The 21,125-nt window shown below is 28.6% G+C and overlaps 1 protein-coding gene across 2 annotated transcripts; it reads left to right on the top strand.

The window, feature by feature from the left end:
* Window positions 1-1,912: 1,912 nt before the first annotated feature.
* Window positions 1,913-5,341, top strand: LOC114403249 (GATA transcription factor 8-like). 2 transcript variants are annotated; one of them, XM_028366078.1, is made up of 3 exons: window positions 1,913-2,124; window positions 2,975-3,242; window positions 4,125-5,341. In XM_028366078.1, the coding sequence occupies exons 2-3, from the start codon at window positions 2,997-2,999 to the stop codon at window positions 4,923-4,925; spliced, it is 1,047 nt and encodes a 348-aa protein (XP_028221879.1). In that variant the 5' UTR covers window positions 1,913-2,124; window positions 2,975-2,996; the 3' UTR covers window positions 4,926-5,341. The 2 variants fall into 2 exon arrangements, with proteins under 2 accessions (XP_028221879.1, XP_028221878.1); XM_028366077.1 differs by lacking the exon at window positions 1,913-2,124 and adding an exon at window positions 2,131-2,351.
* Window positions 5,342-21,125: the final 15,784 nt, after the last annotated feature.

The raw sequence follows: 21,125 nt of genomic DNA, 5'->3' as shown, positions 1-21,125 counted from the left end.
TCACTTTTAATTTTTAAAATTATTTCATATCTCAATTTCAACTTAAGTACCCTTATATTTAGATTGAAAATAATATGTTAAGAGTTTGAATAGAAAAAACACAACTCACTGCGGGACCAAATTTATTTATTTATTTTAAAAAAATAATTTAATCAACTTTTTTTTTTGACAAAAAGTCTCACAAAATTTAAACTACATAAAACTAAAGTGAAATTATAAGTGTTTTTTCCTTAATCAATAAAATGTAAATATATACCTCAAATATGAAAGAATCATTTGGATCAAACTTATCTGTTTTCACTCGAGACAACACTTATTATACATAATATGAATTAAATGAAAACAATTACTAACAAATAAAGAATCCAAATAAATTTAAATAAAAAATATAATAATGTTCAAGCCAATACAGAAGTTAACTTAAAAAAAATTAATACAAAGGTTTATTCTTTGCCTTTGGGACGTAGAGTATCTTTCGTTGAATTATTGGTTACAACAACCTTGCATTTCATTTGATATACTCTGTGAGAGTACATAATAAAATTAATAATTAATTGAGTAAATGAAAAATTTCAAGAAATAAAAGACTTTATTTTTTAAATGGTAATTTGATTTTTTATATCATAAAATTAAAGAAATTTGTTTTATTTTGGAATGTAAGTAGTTATATTGATTAATTGAAAAATTAATTAACAATTTGATAGATGAATAAATAGATAGATAATCAAAGTATAAGAATTCAAATCTTAAATTGTATTTTAGTGATTTTTAATCCCTTTTTTCCTAACTTCTCTCCTATATAATTCATTATTAAGTTGGATATAGTTATAGTACTTTTTATATTTTTAAGGATTAAATTTCACATTTTTATTTTTCTAGGACGCATTTTTCAGCGTAGTGGAAAGACGAAAAGTCAAAAAAATATTATGACAAATATGTCTCTATGCTGGTAATTCATGTTGGTAATCATTTCAGTAATAAATTTGTTCCTTCATACCATTTTATTAACGATGAAGGATAAAAGTTAACAATTAAATATATTTATTGCACTTTTTATATTTTCAGAGATTAAATTTTATATTTTCATCTTTTAGGTACACATTTATCAGCAAATTAAATATTAAGAAATGAAAATGACTATTTATCCATTTAATTTACACATAAATTTAAATATAAATAACCTTATCAAAAATAGGTACTAGTATTACATATTAGAGTAGGTAAGTAACTTTTTAATTTAATTTACGCGTAAATAAGAATAAAATAATAATATAACAGTAAATAACCCTATCCAAAATTACCAACCATATCCAGCGTGGAACAAAGGGTTACACAAATCGTAAATAAACTCTAACTTTTGTACATTTTTATCGTACCGCTCTACTGCAAACCTAGGCAGTAATTTTTTTTTTGTTTTGTTTAAGAAAACAGAGAACTAGTACTACTACTAAACACAAACAAACAAAGAGTGTCTGAAACAACGGCGGTTAAAGCCTGACAAAACCCAAGTGCACAGCTTCTCCTTGCGCTATTTATTTAGCTTCTCACTTTTTCTCTCTCTCAAATCAGTGGTTCTTCTCACAAACTACTAAAGATTCATCAAAGAAGAAAGGTAAAGACCCATTAAAAGTTGCCAATTTTTTTTTCTCAACCCAAATTTCTCATGTTTGTTGTTAATTATTTTAATTTTAATTTTTTGGTTGGGGGTGGTATGGGAAATGGGAATGGAGTAGATGATGGATTGAAATTGAAATTAAGATTGTTACATGTTAGTAGTGTGGGGTGGAAGTCCGTGAATGGAGGGTGTGTGGGACCCGCGGATAATCCGAGGAAAGAGAAAAGGAAGAGAGAGAAGACCTCAACATCACGACAGTGGGGGGTAGTAAAAGACAGCTAGCAATGAAGAAGGAGCTTCACCTACCAGTGCCCATCACATTCTTCTTCTTTCTCCCTTCATAACCCCCCACTTCCCATTTAAGCCTTCTTCACCCTCCTCTCTCTCCTCCTTTCAATAACCCACCCTCTCTCAATCTCAAACCTCTCCATTCCTTACTCAGTTTATCATTGCCTGTGTGTAGTGGAGCTTTTCTACCTTAAAAAGATTGCACCTTCACCCTTCTTCAGGTTTGCTTAATTTCTCAAGCAAACTTTGTTTCATTTCCTTCACAACTTGTGATTTTCAACCTTGCTTACCCACCATCACAATACGCTGCTATCTTTTGCTTTATTTCTCATTCAATTTCAAGGACAATCAACAATTGGGGTCATACATATATACATGCATACCATCTTTCATTGCCCTCATTTTTCTTAAAACAAAATTGGAACCAATTCCATCCAATTTTAATGATGTAATCTTTTTTTGTGCTCCCCTCTTGCTTATTTCATTTTTCTTTTCTAAACATTGAAGGATTTGAATTGTCAAATTACTTACTCACCCTGCTTGACAATTGAGCAAGGTTTGCTGGCTGGCCTTATTCAACTTTGCCTCAATTTTCCAAATGTTTCCATTTCCATTCAATTTTTTCTTTGGAAAATGAGGAAGCCAAAAATATGGGGTTCCGTATCTTCAAATTGATTACTTCAAAGGAAAAAAAAGAGAAAGTAAAGGTCTTTCTGGATAAAATCAAAATGCCATATTCATATTATGATATTGGGACCAGCTCTCACTAACATGCGCCGCAGCACTCATCTTCAATTTCGGATTTTCATTTCATAAATTATGCAAATTAGTAATAATAATAAAAAGACGCGTCTTTTACCTTTTGTTAACTCCCCCCCCCCCCCCCCCTCCCTCTAATTCTTTCCTAAGAAAAATAGTTATTTAATTCCCAAAATTGATTTATGCACAAATGGCTAACATGCGCCACAATGTCAACATTCAACAAAAGCCGCTCTCTGTGATTTTTCTTTTTTTCATTTTGATTTTCTGTTTTCACACTCTAATTTTCTTTCCACGTTTGAATTTTCTCAGGAAATTTTCAATTGTCGAGAAAATGGTTGGACCAAACTTCATGGACGAGATAGACTGCGGCAGCTTCTTTGACCACATCGACGACCTTCTCGATTTTCCCGTCGAGGACGTTGACGGCGGCGCCGCCACCTTACCGTCGGTAGCCGCTGCCGGCAACTGCAACTCGCTGGCGAGCATCTGGCCCGCTGAGTCCGACTCGTTTCCTACCTCCGACTCGGTGTTTTCCGGCAACACCGCTTCGGACCTCTCGGCGGAGCTCTCGGTTCCGGTGAGTTTTCTAAACGTGACACTTTTATTATCCATTTTTGTTTTCTTGTTTAAAAGTTTTTGGCGCGTTCACATGAATTCGGTGAACTGCTCTGTAATTATATCAGCGCCCATTGTTTCATTAGCGTCCTTTGTGGCCGTTGGATTGCTTGATTATGACATCACTGTTTCATGTACGGATCTGATTGTCTGTTTTAAAAGCTCCCTATTGCCAACCTGGCAGTTGGCACCATGCATGAAATTTTGGTTCTTCTCGTGGGGAGCATTGTTGAGTGATTGTCTTCACTTCATAATAGCTAAGATTTTTTTTTTTTAAATTAAAAAAAAAATTGAATTTGGGTGATATTGCAAAAATAAGAAATTCCAAAATATCTAGACAATAGACAAGGGATTTGTTTTTTTCGTAAAGGATTGTCCAAGATGATTTTTTTTTTAATTTAAATTCAAATTTGGGGACATTATTAATTCACAATTATTTAATTTTTTCTTTTCTAGAAAAGGCATTTTAGTCATTTCAAATTACACTTAATTCTGTCGGTGACATGTGGCACAGCACATCCCCTCAATCTCCCATTATTTGAACATCATTATTGAATATCATGTGATTTTGCATGTGATGCCACCACCCACACAAATAATGAGCATTGAAAAATTGGTCACTCTAACAACCCATATGTTTCATGATACCCTTCTCAGATTATTCAATTTGAAGAACTTGGCATATTTATTTACCTTATTTAGTGGAATGCAAGGATAGGCAAATATGCTATACCAAGTTTACATGTTTTGCTTGAATTGTATAAACATAAAAGAATAGTAAATGCATTTAAATTTGGAACTGCAAAATATGATTCTGATGAATGCGGTGATGCTGTTATTGCAGTATGAAGACATTGTCCAATTGGAATGGTTGTCCAATTTTGTGGAGGATTCCTTTTGTGGGGGGAGCCTAACAATGAACAAAGTGGAAGAGCCATCATGTACCACCAAGGAGGACTCAGTAAACACCCAATTTCACACATCAAGCCCAGTTTCTGTCCTTGAAAGTAGCAGTTCTTGCTCTGGTGGCAAGACTTTTCCACTAAGCAGTCCAGAGATTTACATCCCTGTGCCATGTGGACGTACACGCAGCAAGCGTCCACGTCCAGCAACCTTCAATCCTAGGCCTGCCATGAACCTCATTTCCCCTGCCTCTTCTTTTGTTGGGGAGAACATGCAGCCTAATGTCATATCATCCAAGTCATCTTCAGATTCTGAGAATTTTGCTGAGTCTCAACTTGTTCCCAAGATGCCAAAACAAGCTTCTGGGGAGCCTAAGAAGAAAAAGAAAGTGAAGCTGCCACTTCCATTAGTTCCAGCTGATAACAATCAAAATGCCTCACAACCTGTTAGGAAATGCATGCATTGTGAGATAACCAAGACACCACAGTGGAGGGCAGGGCCAATGGGGCCAAAAACACTGTGCAATGCTTGTGGTGTTCGTTACAAGTCCGGCCGGCTCTTCCCCGAGTACCGGCCTGCTGCAAGTCCAACTTTTTGCCCATCTGTGCACTCCAATTCTCATAAGAAGGTCCTGGAAATGAGATGCAGGGGCATTGACAAATCCGGTTTTGCAATCAATTCAGCTGCCTCACCCGAACTCATTCCAAACACTAACAGCAGCCTTACCCTGGAGTACATGTGATGTGAAGGAGTGATCCTTTGTTGGAAATTTCTCTTTCATTGCTGCCCTCTAGAGTCATGTCTTATGTTATTTCTTATTGATATTTCATTTCTTTGGTTCATTGGTTTTTGTACAGGGTTTGACTGGGGGAATAGGAGCAATAGATGATGATGATCATATTTTAGCAGTTAGGGGAAGATTGTAATGAGAAGTGAGGAAAAAAAGGGTAGACATATGCAGGTCAAAAAGGGTAGGGTCTTAGGTCTAGTAATTGTAGGTCCCTTAAGGTCATTAGGAGTCGGTGTCTCTGTTGTTTTTTATTTTTCTTGGAATTCTTTTCATTTTTTCCCTTTTTATATATATCCCTATTTGTGGGAATTCTTTTTGCAGTTCTTTTGTAGCAAAAATTTCGAGTTGAGTAAGAAAGTTTTTTGTAATGCCGCGTTTGCTTTCTTCTAAACATTGACCTATTCTTTGCATATCTTTAATGAACATCTCCTACACATGTGGTAGATATATTTTTTTAGTAAAACTTGTAGATGAAGTTTTTTGAAAGTTGGAGAGTATCATGAAGATTGCGAACATGGGTGGTATTAGATTCCTGCCATATAGCCCATATTTTGTGCTGCGCAAAAATGTACCATAAATAGGCATTATATTGGCACCCACCATTTTCGTTGTGCAAGTTGGTTGGAAGTGCTAAACTACCCATGAAGGACAATTTGCTCCTTCAACAAATTAGGATGTTAAAAATGATGATGTGGAAGTTTTTTAGTTCATAAAAAATTTCTTTTGTAGTGATTACACTGATTTGAGATCGAATGCCATGGTCAGCTGGCAAAAGAAAAGAAAAAGAAAATGATCCCTTTTAAATATGGAATGGGTACTTTAGGAAAAAAGGAAAGACACCAGTTATCTTTTATTATAAATTACTTAAATTGGTAGATATCTACCAGAAATAAAAAGATGTTAGAGGGTGAACAAAATGACGATTCATATTGGTGAGACTCATTCATGTTTTGAAAGGTAAGGACGATGCTTATATATAAATCTACCTATGGCTTTGAGGCTTATTCTGTAGGATTTGGCAACTTGTCATGATCTCTCACAACTTTACAACTAACAACTAATTAAATGATACCTAACTAGTAAACTCAGTTGATTGCTCATATAAATTTCAGCTGCTTGAACTTCTCCAGCTGATGTGATGTTCTTTCAAATATATAAACCTCCCATATTTTAAGCTATGCTTAACTGCTCTGATGAAATAAATAAAAGGTTAAAGTTTTCCATCCTATTTAGTTTTTTAAGTGTGCTCTAATCGCCAACGTGGCCCATGAGTGTCCTGGGCTACTGAACAGCTCATCTTAATATATATGCAAGAATTGGGTCAATTTCATCAACAACCTCTTAGGTCTAACGAATCTATTCTAATGCAAGTCTGTTTCAAGTTCTCTATCAAATTTGGGTAGGTCTGAGAAGAGTGAGAGCAACTTCTTCCAACTCTTTGAATAGAAAAATGATTACATAATTACTCTATTTAGTAAATGGCCGCTGCAGATTGTATTTGAGTCCAATTTGTGCTTTAATCCTTTTTACAAAGATTGAGGAATCACTTTAGCAATGATGCTTTGAAGAGAAAAAAAATAATATTCAAGTACTTAGGTGATTAATCTTGCTCTAGAATCAATGGAATACATCTAGCGACTAAAGTTATGCATGAAGAGTATTAAATTGTGGAGAATAGCACAAATAGAAATACCCTTGTGACTCTCAGATTGTTACTGCTCAAATTACTTTTAACATGTCTCGCACAAATTGATGTTGAATTATGCCAAACACAATTGGGAGGTGATATGAAAAGATTCAGTTGAAGGTATTGCTCTAAAGTAGCTTATACAAGCTAGTACTATAATTTCAGGAAATATTGTTTATCACCTTATTGTATTAATCTAGAGTTTGTTATTGTGAGAAAGACTTTACTTAAGTAGTTAACTACTAGCTCTAAAGTATTGTTTTTTTGGTTTCATTTAGAATTTCATTTTTTTTTAAAATTCGTTAAGACAGTTTTGTTGACATAAATTTTGAAATAATTAAAAACGTAGCTACCACCTTTTCAACTTCCCACTTTTAGAAATGAAGGAAAAATACTTTGTTGTTATTAGATTTTGCCCAATTTTAAGAACTATTGCGTATGAGACATTTCATTAGATTCTAAATATGTACAGTACCTTTTTGCACATGGAAAAACACTAACCAAAGAAGACTCATGAGTCACACTCACATGATTAAAATAAATAACTCGTGGACTACCAAGCTTTAATAGCCCAAAATATAGAAGCCCATACCATTATAAAGTCCAATGTAATAATTATATCAGATTACATAATTCGAATTTAACTGAAAGGTTGAGCAGTGGCTGTTTCTTCCTACTTGCTGCATCCCAAAAATTGCTTCCTGCACCTTTCCAGGATTTTTTTTATCTTTCGGATTGACCAATCTGAAATATAATTTTACATTCTGGATTAGTTGATATGGAAGCTAAAAATGATGTAGGAAGAAATTTTTAGGTGCAGAAAGCAGCAACTTCATGGTGTTCATTGAGCATACCTAGTCCATTTCTATCTTCATTCTTCAACTTTCTCCATGGGCCGAAAGGTCATGGTAATTCCGCCCAAGCAAGCTGCTTAAATACGTTTTACTTTCACTGACCTTTTAAGTTGAATTTATTATTTTATATATAAGGAGAGATTAATTTATTTTAAGAATAATTTTAAAAGAGTTATTTTTATTTTAATAATTTATTTTCTTAAAACTTAATGGTTAAAATTAGTTACTCATTATCATCATTAAATTTTTTAAAAAATAAACAATGAAGATGAAGAGTAACTCTAAAAATAAGTTCATCCTTCCTTTTATCAATATAAATTCTATCTGTTTAGACATATTTATTTCGCCAGGGAGAAAGAATGAGAAAAAAGAAATGCAAAAGTTCGGTAAAAAATAATATGCATACTATTGATGTCAGATGACATTTTTCACTTGAGGCGTGTTAATAAGTGTTTATTTATAACTTTTAAAAACACAATTAAGTACTTGTGCAAACATTTGGAAGAGTTTATGAAAATAACTTATTTCAATAACATTTTCAAGATAGCTTAAAAAAGTAACTTATATAGTTTATATAAAATAGTTTAACATTTTTTTTTCAAATATAAAAATAACTTTACATAAAAAAATATGATACAAATACTTACTTAATAAGCACTTAACTAGCTTTTTAAAACAAAAGTTGACATGGAAATAATAAAAATAATTATATTTGGTTTAAAAGAGTATTTTCTCTAAATTTTTTTATCATAACCTTTTTTAACTAATTCACAAAGAATAAGAAAGTTTGTTAAAATTATTAAATGATCTTAAAATATAAATATATATAAACTTTTAAAAATTATCTTTATTTTAAATTTTCATAATTTTTTTAATTTCTCTCTTCACCTTAATTGGCTTTCTAATTTTTCATGATAATCTTCTTAATATCAAACCAAACAATCCATATTTTTGTTGCACTACATTTTGTAACATCTTGTATTTTTTCAATTTTTCTATTATCAAAATATAAAATTATTTTAATAATTATTAGTGGTTACAAGTCTTTTTTAAAAATTATTTTTAATAAAGAATTTGAAAGAACTTAGTTATTTAACTTTAGAGAAAATTGATAGACTTGAATAAACTGAAATTGGTACGTATGATTGAAATTTTTAGTAAAATTAAATAGTAATGCGAAATCCTTTGTTATTTGAAAAATAAATAGATAAATAAATAAATCATTGGTATTTAATTTCATTTCCTGTGATTTTGGTTTATCGTTTTAATATCTGTGTTTGCAACTGGTTGTGAAATTATATTTGAAATAATTAAAATATTCTATAATTAATTATTTATGGAAATACCATGGATTAAAAATGTGTGAATTAGGATAAAACTAGTCAGGGAAAATGTTAATGAAAACGAAAAGGTGCCTGAATAAATATTTAAGGTTATTGTATGGGCAATAAAGATGACTAGGTGAGTGATTAATTAAACATAATCACGTTAGTTAGAGTAGGTATTTCCTCCCCTAGACCGCACAACCCACATATCCTTATCATATGGAGTAATGTTTTCTATTTCTAATCTCAAACCCAAATACATTCCTAAACCTCTTTTCTCATATTTTGGGACTTCAATTTAGAGTGGTTGAGGGTTTCACGTGAGAGTTCCTTGAAAGCAAATAAACAAAGAGAAGAGTAAATGGAGTCATTAATTTTAGCTAAAACTCATTTCAATTTTTTTCTCTTTAAATACTTATAAAACAAAGAGAAGGAAACATTGATTCTGGGTATTTGTTGCAATGGCAACATTGGCACCAACAAATTGGGCCATTCTGTTTTTAGTATTTTGGGCCAATTAAGTAAGTCATATTGGGCTGGTATGCCTTGGATCAAGAAAATTGAAATAAGAGAAATCTCTTCCCGAATGGGTCATGCACATTGGACCAGGAGTTCCCTCTTAGGTGATCTAAAATATTAAGTACTAACAAATTGTATATCTCTTGAGGTTCCCTTATAGAAAAATTACTTGATTTCATGGAAATACCTATTCAAACTTATATGTAAAAAATAAGAGTTTCCTCTTGATCTCTTCTCTTTTGCAGACTCTTGGATGGAACAATGCCCCGTCACAATGTAGTTCTAGAGTCAAGTCCTTGGTCTTACTCTTCTTTAGATAGACAGGAGTAACTTAATGGTTAATAAAGCAAAATACATCAATAAATAGAAAACCAAATAAAAATATTATAATAGATACATGATTCATTAAAAAATAAATGGTATTATAAGTTTATATGATTCAATTAATAGCTCACATGCCATTGGTCTCAACCTTAAACATGAAGGTACTCTTTTCATTTTTATTTTTTTCAGATATTTTGTTTATTGTTTTAGAATATCTTCTCAAGTGAGAAACTGATTTATATGTGTATGTAATTTCGGAATGAAAATCAAAATTTACGCGTAAAACTTTTGAATACAAAACTAGAATATAAAAATAAAAGGCTGACATATATGGCTAATAGTAAGTTCCAGTGCACGCTTATTAATGAGGTATTGAGTTAATTCACCAACAAAAAACAAAAGGTAAACCAAATTACAACGATTCATCCAAACAAAACTATATTTATAGGTGCTGATCATGATGTCAGTGTATTAAAAATATGATTAGTCTTTAGAAAACTGTAATTATAAACAAAATCTGAATTCAAGTTGAAGTGAAGGATTTAATCCCGCACTGAATAATAGGAGAAATTAATTAATTGATCACTTTTCCCGATCAAAGAAAGAACAGCAGCGCGCGAGAGCGACGGCCACGGCCAACGGTTCGGCGTTAGAGGAGCCTCCGGCGGCGTAAAATCACGTGCAGCATTAATCAACCATTCACGGTCATCAGGGCACCAATATTTCAATCAATATAATATTTTTGGACTCCACATTCTTCTTTATTTGTTAATCTCTCCACGCACATTAATATAACCAGAATGCTAACCAGTTTTCTGAGAATACTTTTTAAGGAATTTAAAGTAATTTTTGTTATTGAGACAAAAAAATTGTGTTGTTGATAATTTTTTTTCTTTTTTATAATTTATACATTAAATATTTTTTTTCTTTTAATTTCTTAAACAAATATCTAAGAACACCATTTAACCAATTAACAAGATCTTTATTATGAAACTGAATTAAACTGTAAAAGTAATTTGGCTGAATTGAACTAAACTGCATGGTGAATTTACTTAACGATTCGAACAAATTGTTTGAACTACCATTTTTGGACGATTTAGTTTAGTTTTCAATTTTTTTTAACTACCCCTTAAGCTTGCCATGGTTAAAATGCATGATTGTCACTATAAAGATACTTAATTTTTGTTGGTATTGACTACGAGCATCTTTTATCGAAGATAAATTCTTTAAATTAATTAAGATTATTATGAATAATAAAATTGTTTTTTTAAATACTTAATGTAATTATATACTAATAATTTAAACTTCGGATCACTAATTAAATTAAAATAATCTTACAATGAATTGATCAACGTAATCGGTGGTTTCAAACACAAGTTAAAATTGGATAATGTCACTCACAAATTTTATAATTTTCTAATTCTATAAATTCTGGAAAAATAGGCAGAGAAGAGTAAAAATATTAAATAAAATGGATAGTATGATAAAAAAATAATCATAAAAAATTGTATACAGAAAATTACCCCTTTAAATAAAAAAGATGCTTGAACTCTAATTCAAACTTAAAAAATTTGAAAGCATACAGTTATTTATCATACAAAAATTAAAGTTAAACATTTAAATTAAAAAGTGGGCCACAGAAGACTGAATTAATAAATTTTATAGCAGTCACTCATAACACATGTATTGATGGTATAAAGATTTTTTATATTGTTATTTAATCATAATTATAATATAGAGAAGTGTCAGTAATATATATTTTAGCACACATACTAAGCTTGGATCTTTACAATAAGATTTAAGTTGGAGTATTATATATAGAAATGATATAATTGATAAGCAAGATCTCACATGATAATTAAGTTTTGTGACACATTCTAATTATTAATAAAATTGATAGATATTTTACACTCATAATTAAAAAATATATATTTAAAAAATGCATTTGTTAACATTCCTTTTATCAAGTAGAAAAGATTTATTAATTTTTTTTCAATAATGATTATACAACATTATTATCTTCGTTTTTATTTATAAAAATTTAAATATTATTATCTTCATTTCTATTTATAAAATTTAATTACTTAATTCATCAAAATTAAAAAAAAATAATTAATTTAATTAATAACAGTAAGTTATTCTAAATTTATATACTTTTCCAAAAATACTACTATTATTAATATTTCTTTCTCTTTTCTCTTCTAAATACATGTTAATATAATTTTTCTTATTTAATTAAGATTATTTTTAATCTAAAAATAATTAATACATAATATAAATTGAGTCATATAGATAAAAGAACAACCAAATTAAAAAAAATTGGATCTTACAAAGGAACGGAGATAGTATATCTATCACATGATTTCATATTATTTAACTGTTTAAAGTTTTTTTTTATGATAACAATGCATATTCAAACGGTACAATGTAATCTGAAAGCTTTGTCCGCCAAATTTAAAGCTCTAGGTGCATGTTTAATTTGATGTCTGACATTCTTTGATCCACGTCTTGGTGAAGCAATAAAATGAAGGTTATGCGTCTTTTTCATACATATTTTGACTAAATCAAGTGTTGGATGTAATGTAAGCTAGTCCTTAGATTTGTGTCCACTACGTACAGCCACTATATAGGTGACCCCAACCTAGCTAGTATCTGACAAGAAGGAGGACGAAGGCCATGAATACAGTCTCCACTGTCACGTAGGATGCAATAGCCATGCCAATGCCATGAGAAAGGAATCCTTTCCTCTACTTCCAATCACAAATTAAGGATCCGTTCGTTTATAGATAAAGAGACTAACAAATAAATAAAATGATATAAGATTCATATTTTTACACTCTCTTAATTCAATTTTTTTTATCTCAATTTACTTTCTCCATTTCTTCCTATTCTATCAAACTGTCCTTAAACTTTCCTCCAAAAATTCAATTAGAGATAGCCATGTTCATAACATGTACATAGAGAGGTAGTGGACTGTGTGCGACAGCGAATCAGGAAGATAAATTAACATTTCCATTTTTTTAATACTAGTACAACAACATTATAACCTTACGATTTTTACTAGACCCCGACAATGAATTCATGGCACGACAGAGAAATGTCGGTTGTTTCTTCAATGATGCTTTCGTGAACTGCTTTTGAAATAACCCTATCTCTCCATTCAAATTAAAACAGAACAATCTTTCAAGACATGTCAGACATAAGGACGTACTATAGGAGTACTAGTTTGTTCATGCATGCTGCTTGCTGAGTTATGTTCATTTTGGCTTAATCAATTAGACCTCAGTTTTTTGCTTTAATAAGTTATTATTATTATTGGGTAGGCATTAATTAAGCTATATATAAATTCATTTTGCAATATGAAAGTAGTAAAATATAGTACTCCTGCTTATTTAATTAATTCAACACTTAACGCAAGTTTGAAACCAACACAATTAAAACCCATAAAGATAGCTCAAAGTTCTTCCAAAAGAAAGTTAAATCTTCTTATTAAGACGACTATATTATCATGTGTAGTCTTGATGGTACGGTTATACATATGTGGGGTGTTTCAGGCCAAATCATGCTTTAAAATTCTTATCAAGCATGTTATTAGCTATAAGTGCTGTCTTGAACTGCTAACTAACTCTTCCATCTTTCCAACCCTTTTGATGTGAGATTCTACCGCTTCACTACATATTGAAAATAATGAGGGGTTATTTTCAGATCAGATTCAATGCTCTAACTCATTACCCCTGACCATGAAAATTTATTACATGTACGTGTTTTCTTAAATTTGTTGTTCTCACTGTTCATTCACAATACTACCTTATGATGTGATAAGAATAATCATATCTGCTTGGTACTCCTTTTTATTCTTGAAGTGCATTGACAAGTAATTAATTCTTGAATTGCATGTCTGAAAACTCGTTGATCAGAAGTAAAAAACTATACTTATCATATAGTGTGATATAAAAGTTACTATAATTATTAGCTCTTAAATAATTAAAAAATTAAGTTTGAGATATGAAACAAAGACACCAGTAAAAAATATACTATTATATAATGTATTGTGAATTCTATTTTTAGATCCTCTAATTTTCTGATTTCTTTTAGAGGATATATAGTTTTCTGAGATAAAAAAAGGCCAAAGTATAATCAATGGGTTATATAACTAATTAACCATATAGCAAGTTTCTGTGTACTAAGATTTGTGTTTTTTATTAATTTGTCTCATATAACAATATCTTGCTACTTAAGATTATATTAAATTGTTTTTTAAAGTTCACTTTAAACTAATATAATATTACAGGTTGACTTTAATTTAGTCGAGTAAACTTCATGTTGTATATGTGGCTCCACAACAGATAATAACATAGTTTTATATTTTTATTCAATCACAATCCATTACACATATGATAAATTTATTAATTTTTATAAAATTATTTTAAAAGTCATATCAACAATAATTTGTAATTATATAATATTATAAATTATTTAATTTATTTGATACATATAGTATATCACCATTAAACCCATGTAAATTATATATACGTGTAGTAATGGGTAAGGTTTAGAGTTTGGAACTTAAATTTGAGAGATACATTATTTACTTAATATTTTTATCATAATATTTTTTTTTATTCCTTAACATATCACTGATTTTATTTAATTTACACATTTTACTTTTTTTATTTTTTAATGTATAAAAAATTAAACAAGTATAATTTCACTAAATTTAACGAGTAATTATACCTCTTTAATATTATTTAATGATGTATTTATCAGTCGTTAAAAAATTGTACTTTATCCATAATCGTTACAAAACTCAAGTTTTTCTCTTAATTTAAAAGTATATAATTGAATAATAATATAAGTATGTTTCATTTTAGGGATAGTAATAGGTAGAATTTGGGTAGGGTCCCATAATATACATTCTTTTACCTACATCTATAATAAATATTCATACCAATTTCATATTTACACGGATAACAATTTTGATCCTCATATCCGTATGCATCAAATACCTACATACTCATATTTATACCTGTAACTCGTACTTTAATTATTTATGTGTAAAGTTAATAAATCAATAAAAATATATTAATAAAAGAAATTACTGCAAGTAAATAGTAAGTTTACTCTTAAGTAATCTAAACATAAAATGAAAAATGTCCGCACATAATACTATGTCTGATCCTATATATAAGAAATAATTACTTAATTCATTAAGACCAATATCGGATGGTTAAATTGATTAATTTATCATAAATTATAATTTTATCCCAACACTACCTATGATATTAAATGACAAAGATAATTTTTTAAGTATTGAGTATACATTATTTTGTTGATAACTCAATCAATACACTTTCATGTAAAAATGAGTGCATATCATTGATAAACCTCATAATTAATTAGGGATAAAAAAAATTTAACAATGAAATAGTCTTCTATTTCTTATAATTAAGACTAAGAAGATATTTTCTTTTATTTCTTATATATAGGACGGAAGGTAACATTAAAAACAAGCAAATATAATATTAATTTATTCAAACTTAAGTCATAAATAAATAATATTACAAATATAATCATCTAATATTATAAAAATAAGTTGTTGAATAGATATAAATCTATACTACTAATTTGAAATACTAAGTTATACAAAATATTGATTCACAATGGAAAATAACATTAAAAGAATTTGTCAACAAATCATAAATTTATATATAAAAGTAAATAATAGTTTAATATTCTGAATGTGAATTAAATTTATAAATATACTCTCTATTAGACTGTTACAGTTAATCATAAAATTAAAACAATATAATAATCCGCCTCATTCCCGCAAAGAGATGCAGATAAATATCCATTTCATCCCCAATTCTAATAAGTGGATAATTGCTCTCCTGTTTATGGATATTTTTGGAAGTACATAGGGTTCAAGTCCATTTTGCTATTCGTGACTTCATTCAAATTATTTTTTTTAAATTCCAATCTGCTGATAACTTCTTAAAAAAATATAATCGTTTTTTCAAATTCAATCAATTTCAAGATATGAACTAGTTTTTTAAATGAATTATATCAAGATTATACAAAATTAGATTTATTATACCTATTAATTAACGACCTCATCCTATAATCTAGTCTAACACTCCTTAATGTTTTAGGAATGTCACTATATCTTCACGAAGACGTGTTTTACTTTTAGAAACATGCTTTCAAGTCTCATAATTATATTAGCTTGCTATTTTTGTTTCACATAGTAGATCTTTTTGTTTCAACCTTCAACGACAGCAAGCATTTCAATATTTCTGTCAAAGGAAAAGCAAAGGAGACTTGGGAAAGGAAACAAAGGGTAATTTACAAGTTTGTAATCCATAAATAGTTGCCAAAAGTAATGACTGTGAGAGTTTGCAAAACATTTTGTTGGTCATTGATAGAATATAATTTTATAGGAAAAGCTATGAGACTAAATATCACAAGATGAATAACTGAATAAGGTAATTATGTAAGCCTCCAAAATTTATCAAGAAAAGAAAAACCAATTTCTGCATTTAAGGACTAGCTAAAAAGTTTGTTGTTTTATGGAATAATGATGTGAAATTATTTTTGCCTTGCAACATACAATCTTGGGGATATTAAACGCTATGTTTCAGACATTATTAGGATTCTATGCAACTTTAAATTTGTTTATCAAAGAAAAGAAAAAATAAACATCATTAAGAGTCCAGGCTAACATTTTATAAATGTGGGAGCTAAACAACACTACAGAACAGATTACCTAACAAGAACTATTTGGAGGATATATATATATATATATATATATATATATATATATATATATATATATATATATATATATATATACTACACAAAAACCTCTAAACAAGATCATGTTCTGAACGACATGTATAGCATAATGTGGCCCTCGTCAATTTTTTAATGAAGACAATGAAAAGACTTAAGAAATTGTACAACTCACCTACAACAGTGACATTATTTAATGTGAATCATAAGATTTAGACAATTATGTTGTTGTTGTAAATAAAAATATACACAATATATATTTGTCAGCTCACTTTTTTTAATAGCTTTTGAGAACTTCTAAAGAGATAAAATAATATTGTTATAATTTATACTAACAAATAAAACAATTTTATATTGTTATCGAATCACAAATTATTATATATAATAAAATTATTAATTTTTATAATTATTATATTAAAAGTTAATCAATAAAAAATTATAATTGAATGATAATGTAAAATTATTTTATATTATTATTACTTAATTAACTATTAAACTCAATATTAATTATTAATAATTTTGTATAGATGGTGATTTTTATCAATTTATAACCATTGAATTATAACTATGTGCAATTCTGTAAAGATCGTTTTTATCCTTTTAAGATTCAAAGCATTATCAACAATTAGTTTTTGAATTCCTAGCTACGATATATTGAAACTTTGAAAAATAAAATGAAAATTAAGACTGAAGAGTTAAAAGTAATAATACGAATAGTGTTCAAAACATATTTAATCTCCTAGAGTCCCAAATTAACGATATAATGTCCAAAATTAATATTAATTTGTTTACCATTACTTGCTTACCATTGGTGACCTTAAAAGTTTTTAAGAAAAAGTATTCTTAGAATGTTTGTTTACCATTATATTTTCTATTATTTACTAATTTAATTACATTAAATTTAATAGAAAAAATATATTACATATTAATCTCTCAAAGAAAGGAAGTATAATATTCAAAACAAAAATGAAAAGATAAGATTAAGTATTTTTTATGACTAAAGTTTATTGTTAAGAAGTTGGTGTATGTAATCCATTACCACAAATTGCATTGGTCTTGGTCGACAATTAAAGTCTGATGTTTATGCAGTTGGTATGGTATCTATTTCATTACCACAAGTTTTATTGATATTTTTAGGTTCAGCCATCAATTTCAGGTTGTTTTTCCCTGCATCTTCTTCCGGTGGTTACAATTTAATACACACGTGAACATAAAAATGGAAAAATAGATTTTCAGGCCAATCAAATGCTATTGATCTTAAAGCGTGATCTCATACTCTCATTAATTTGTAAGATACATATTTATAACATATTTTCTGAATTGAGTTAATGTACATGTACCAAATGAAAAACAAATTGTCTATCCATTTTCCCCTTATAAAAAAATAGGGTGCGATCAATAGAACTATTTTAAAAATAGCTAAACAATTTAAAAAGAAAAAGGTGTTGTGTGTGTCTATATGGATTAAGAGAGAGAGCCAGAGAGGAGCATTGATTTTGCTAAACATACGTGCACATGTTCACACACAAATTTATATCAATTTTGCTACATGTGCTCACACAAGGATCATTTTCTTCTTCTCCCTCTTGTTTTGGTTTTTTTCTTAATGACATTAGAATACACAGTCCCATTGGTGCAGTAATATATAAGATTCACCAAAAAAAGTTAATTTATAATTAGTTATGCAAAATCATTTCATGGTTCACAAAAAAAGAAAGTCGCATACAGAAAATTTTTTTATCAATGATATGATACTGAAATATATAGAATATATACTAACTTCTTATATGAATAAAGTTGCTTATTATATAATGCATAATAGAATTAAAAAAAATGCATAACTTATATTAAGAGTTCAACAATTTCTATAAAATAAAGACTATAATGCTACGGTATTAATTAGAGTCTTTATAAATAGAGTTAAATTAATTCTTACTTGATTATATTTTAAATACAAATTTTTTGCACTTATATTTGAAATAGTATAAAATATTTTTGTGAACATGGCATATGCCACATGTAGAAAACAAGCCTGGCCTGCCTCCCATTTTCTATATATCTTAAGCAAATTGAAGCGTTAGATAAACATTAATTGTCCTTTCAACTCCCTTTGAAGTTACAATTTTTGTATGGTGAATGTCTTCAGAAGCAGGCCCCCCCGAGTAACTCACCGTATATTTTGGCTTTTGCATGCAACTGTGTATTTGGTGTCTTGGCAACTTTGTATTTTCACTTTCAATTTATCAATGTCTATTACCGTACCTCATAATTAGTACCCTAACATACAAACACTATAAAATTAGTATTATAATCAATGCCTGCAACTGATAATGATCTGAATTTTGTTCGATAAACAGTAAGTTAAAGAATTTGATTAAGACATTAATAATAAAATAGAAAATACATTAAAGTGTCTTAATAAACATCATAATAGATTATACTATTAATAATACTTTTAATTAAAAAACCAAATTTAATTCCTTGATTAGTATTACACTGATTAACATTTACTATCTTTTTAAATAATTTTTATTTTATTACGGTAGTAACAATTCTAAATATGATTGAATATCCAACCACCAAAACTTATTTATCTATTTAATATTAAAAAAATAAAACATTAGATGCATATCTTTAAATTAAAATATTTTAAAAACTACTAAATAAGAGCATTAAAAAGTTTTCTAAATAAATTTTTCTATAAGAATTTTCTATTTCTTAAATTATTTGCAATTGTAAGATTTTATTAACATAATTTATAGCCAACTAGAGGTCTTATTTATTATTCATACAAACATATAATCAATGAATAAGATCATTTTATGTATTTAATTACTAAAAATGTATTGTTTGTATAATTTTTTATGTCTAAGTCCATTATTAATCCCGTTTTAATCTTATCCCCAAGTAGTCGTATATTATTATGATCTGATCTTGTTACTATCAATAAATAAAAAATGGACATGCAAGTTATCCATAACCGTTACCTAGCAGAGGTGTTGACTATTCTCCAAAGTTAATTAATTGATCCTTTGACTCCTTTCCCGCTCCTCATATTATGGGTTTGGGGAACCAAACCATGTTTAGGGTAGGACCAAAGAGTTACAGCCTCGGCCACCATCAACCTGTTTCTGGTTAATGCATCACTTTTGGTATGCCTTAATTTCAGCACTCATTATTAAAACAGAAACTGCCTTAATGCATCACTTTTTAAATTAAGATTATTCATAAAAGAAAAAGAAAAACGAGTAATGTTAGTCATCAGATTGCCGGTGGAAAAAGAGAGATAAATAGAAAAACAACATAAAATTATAGATATAACATGCAATGTAATGAAAAAGGTAAAAAGAAGATAGAAGTGAGTTGTAATGGATTGAGATATATGAAAATCATTGCTAAAAGAAACTCATTAGGATTGACTTTGTGATGAAAATTTAAGTTGTTTATTTCAAAAAAAGAGAGAGTAGTTTATACACAATTCTAGGTTCCAACATTGTTGCTGTCATTGTACAGAAAATAATCACTAAATTTTAGTTATAGATAACAACAATATTCAGTTAAAGTTCTAAAATGTTATTATCACTTTATATATTAATTCTTAAAAGTTACAAATTTTATTTAATACGTTATTAATCTTGAAAATGTCAGGTAAAAAAAAAAGGGGCTAATGCAAAAGGGAGTAATTTGAAGAATTAAACCGTTTTAAAATAATTTATCTAGTTTTTAAGTAAAAACTGCAGTATTTAGTAATTTTATAGTATTTACAATGTTTTTACCCATTAATTTTTTGATTTGGTATTTTTGTTATAAGTAATATAAGAAGTATTAATTTTTTATATATAAAGAAATTAATGCAGTAACAATCTAGTAAACTCGTAAATTACTAATATGGACTATCTTGATTTCAAATATATTGAGTTTCATTTTGCTTAAGACACTTCTCATGATAATCAAACATCATTTTTTAATCAGCCTTAAGTATGATCACTTGTCATGCTAATTTTAAAGGCTAGTACACATATTCTTGGATGTTTCTGTTCTCTGATACTATTTGTTTAAATGATTAATATATTGTAGTTTTCTTGTACGTGTAGTGTGAGCGGTGGCTTCCCTCTTGACTAGGGATGAAAATGAGCTGAGCAGCTTGTCAAGGGTCTTTGGCTCGATCTATGTAAGATTTGGCTCGATTTGTTTACTTTAAAAACCAAGCTCAAACTTTAAAAAAAACATTTTTAGATAAAAAGGTTAAGCTCGAACTATAAAAAAAAACTTGTTAAGCTTGACAAGCTGGTCTGTTTAACTAATAATAATAATAATAATAATAATAATAATAATAACTTTATTTTATCAAATTTTATCTTATCCAGATTTTATTCCATCTAGATTTTATTTTATCCAGATTTTATTCCATCTAAATTTTATTTTGTCCAAATTTTATTTCATCCAATCTTATCTTATTTTGTTCAGATTTTATTTTATTTCATTTATGGACTTGGACTTAAAATAGATGTGTAAGCTTTAGGACTAAGGATCTAATTCATACATTTTTTAATATTATGTTTTTTTTTTTTATTTTCTTTTAATATACTTTATACTTTAACGACTTGAATTCAATATGATTTTGTTTATCAATTATTTTTGGATTTGTACATTA

The sequence above is a fragment of the Glycine soja genome, chromosome 20 (assembly GCF_004193775.1).
Source record: "Glycine soja cultivar W05 chromosome 20, ASM419377v2, whole genome shotgun sequence".
NCBI classification, from domain to species: Eukaryota; Viridiplantae; Streptophyta; class Magnoliopsida; order Fabales; family Fabaceae; genus Glycine; species Glycine soja.
This window is presented reverse-complemented; position numbering and strand designations above follow the sequence as displayed.

Excerpts from the sequence above, each read along its gene's own strand:
- LOC114403249 (XM_028366077.1), top strand. Across the intron at positions 3,243-4,124 it reads CGGCGGAGCTCTCGGTTCCG|TATGAAGACATTGTCCAATT; the intron begins GTGAGTTTTCTA and ends CTGTTATTGCAG.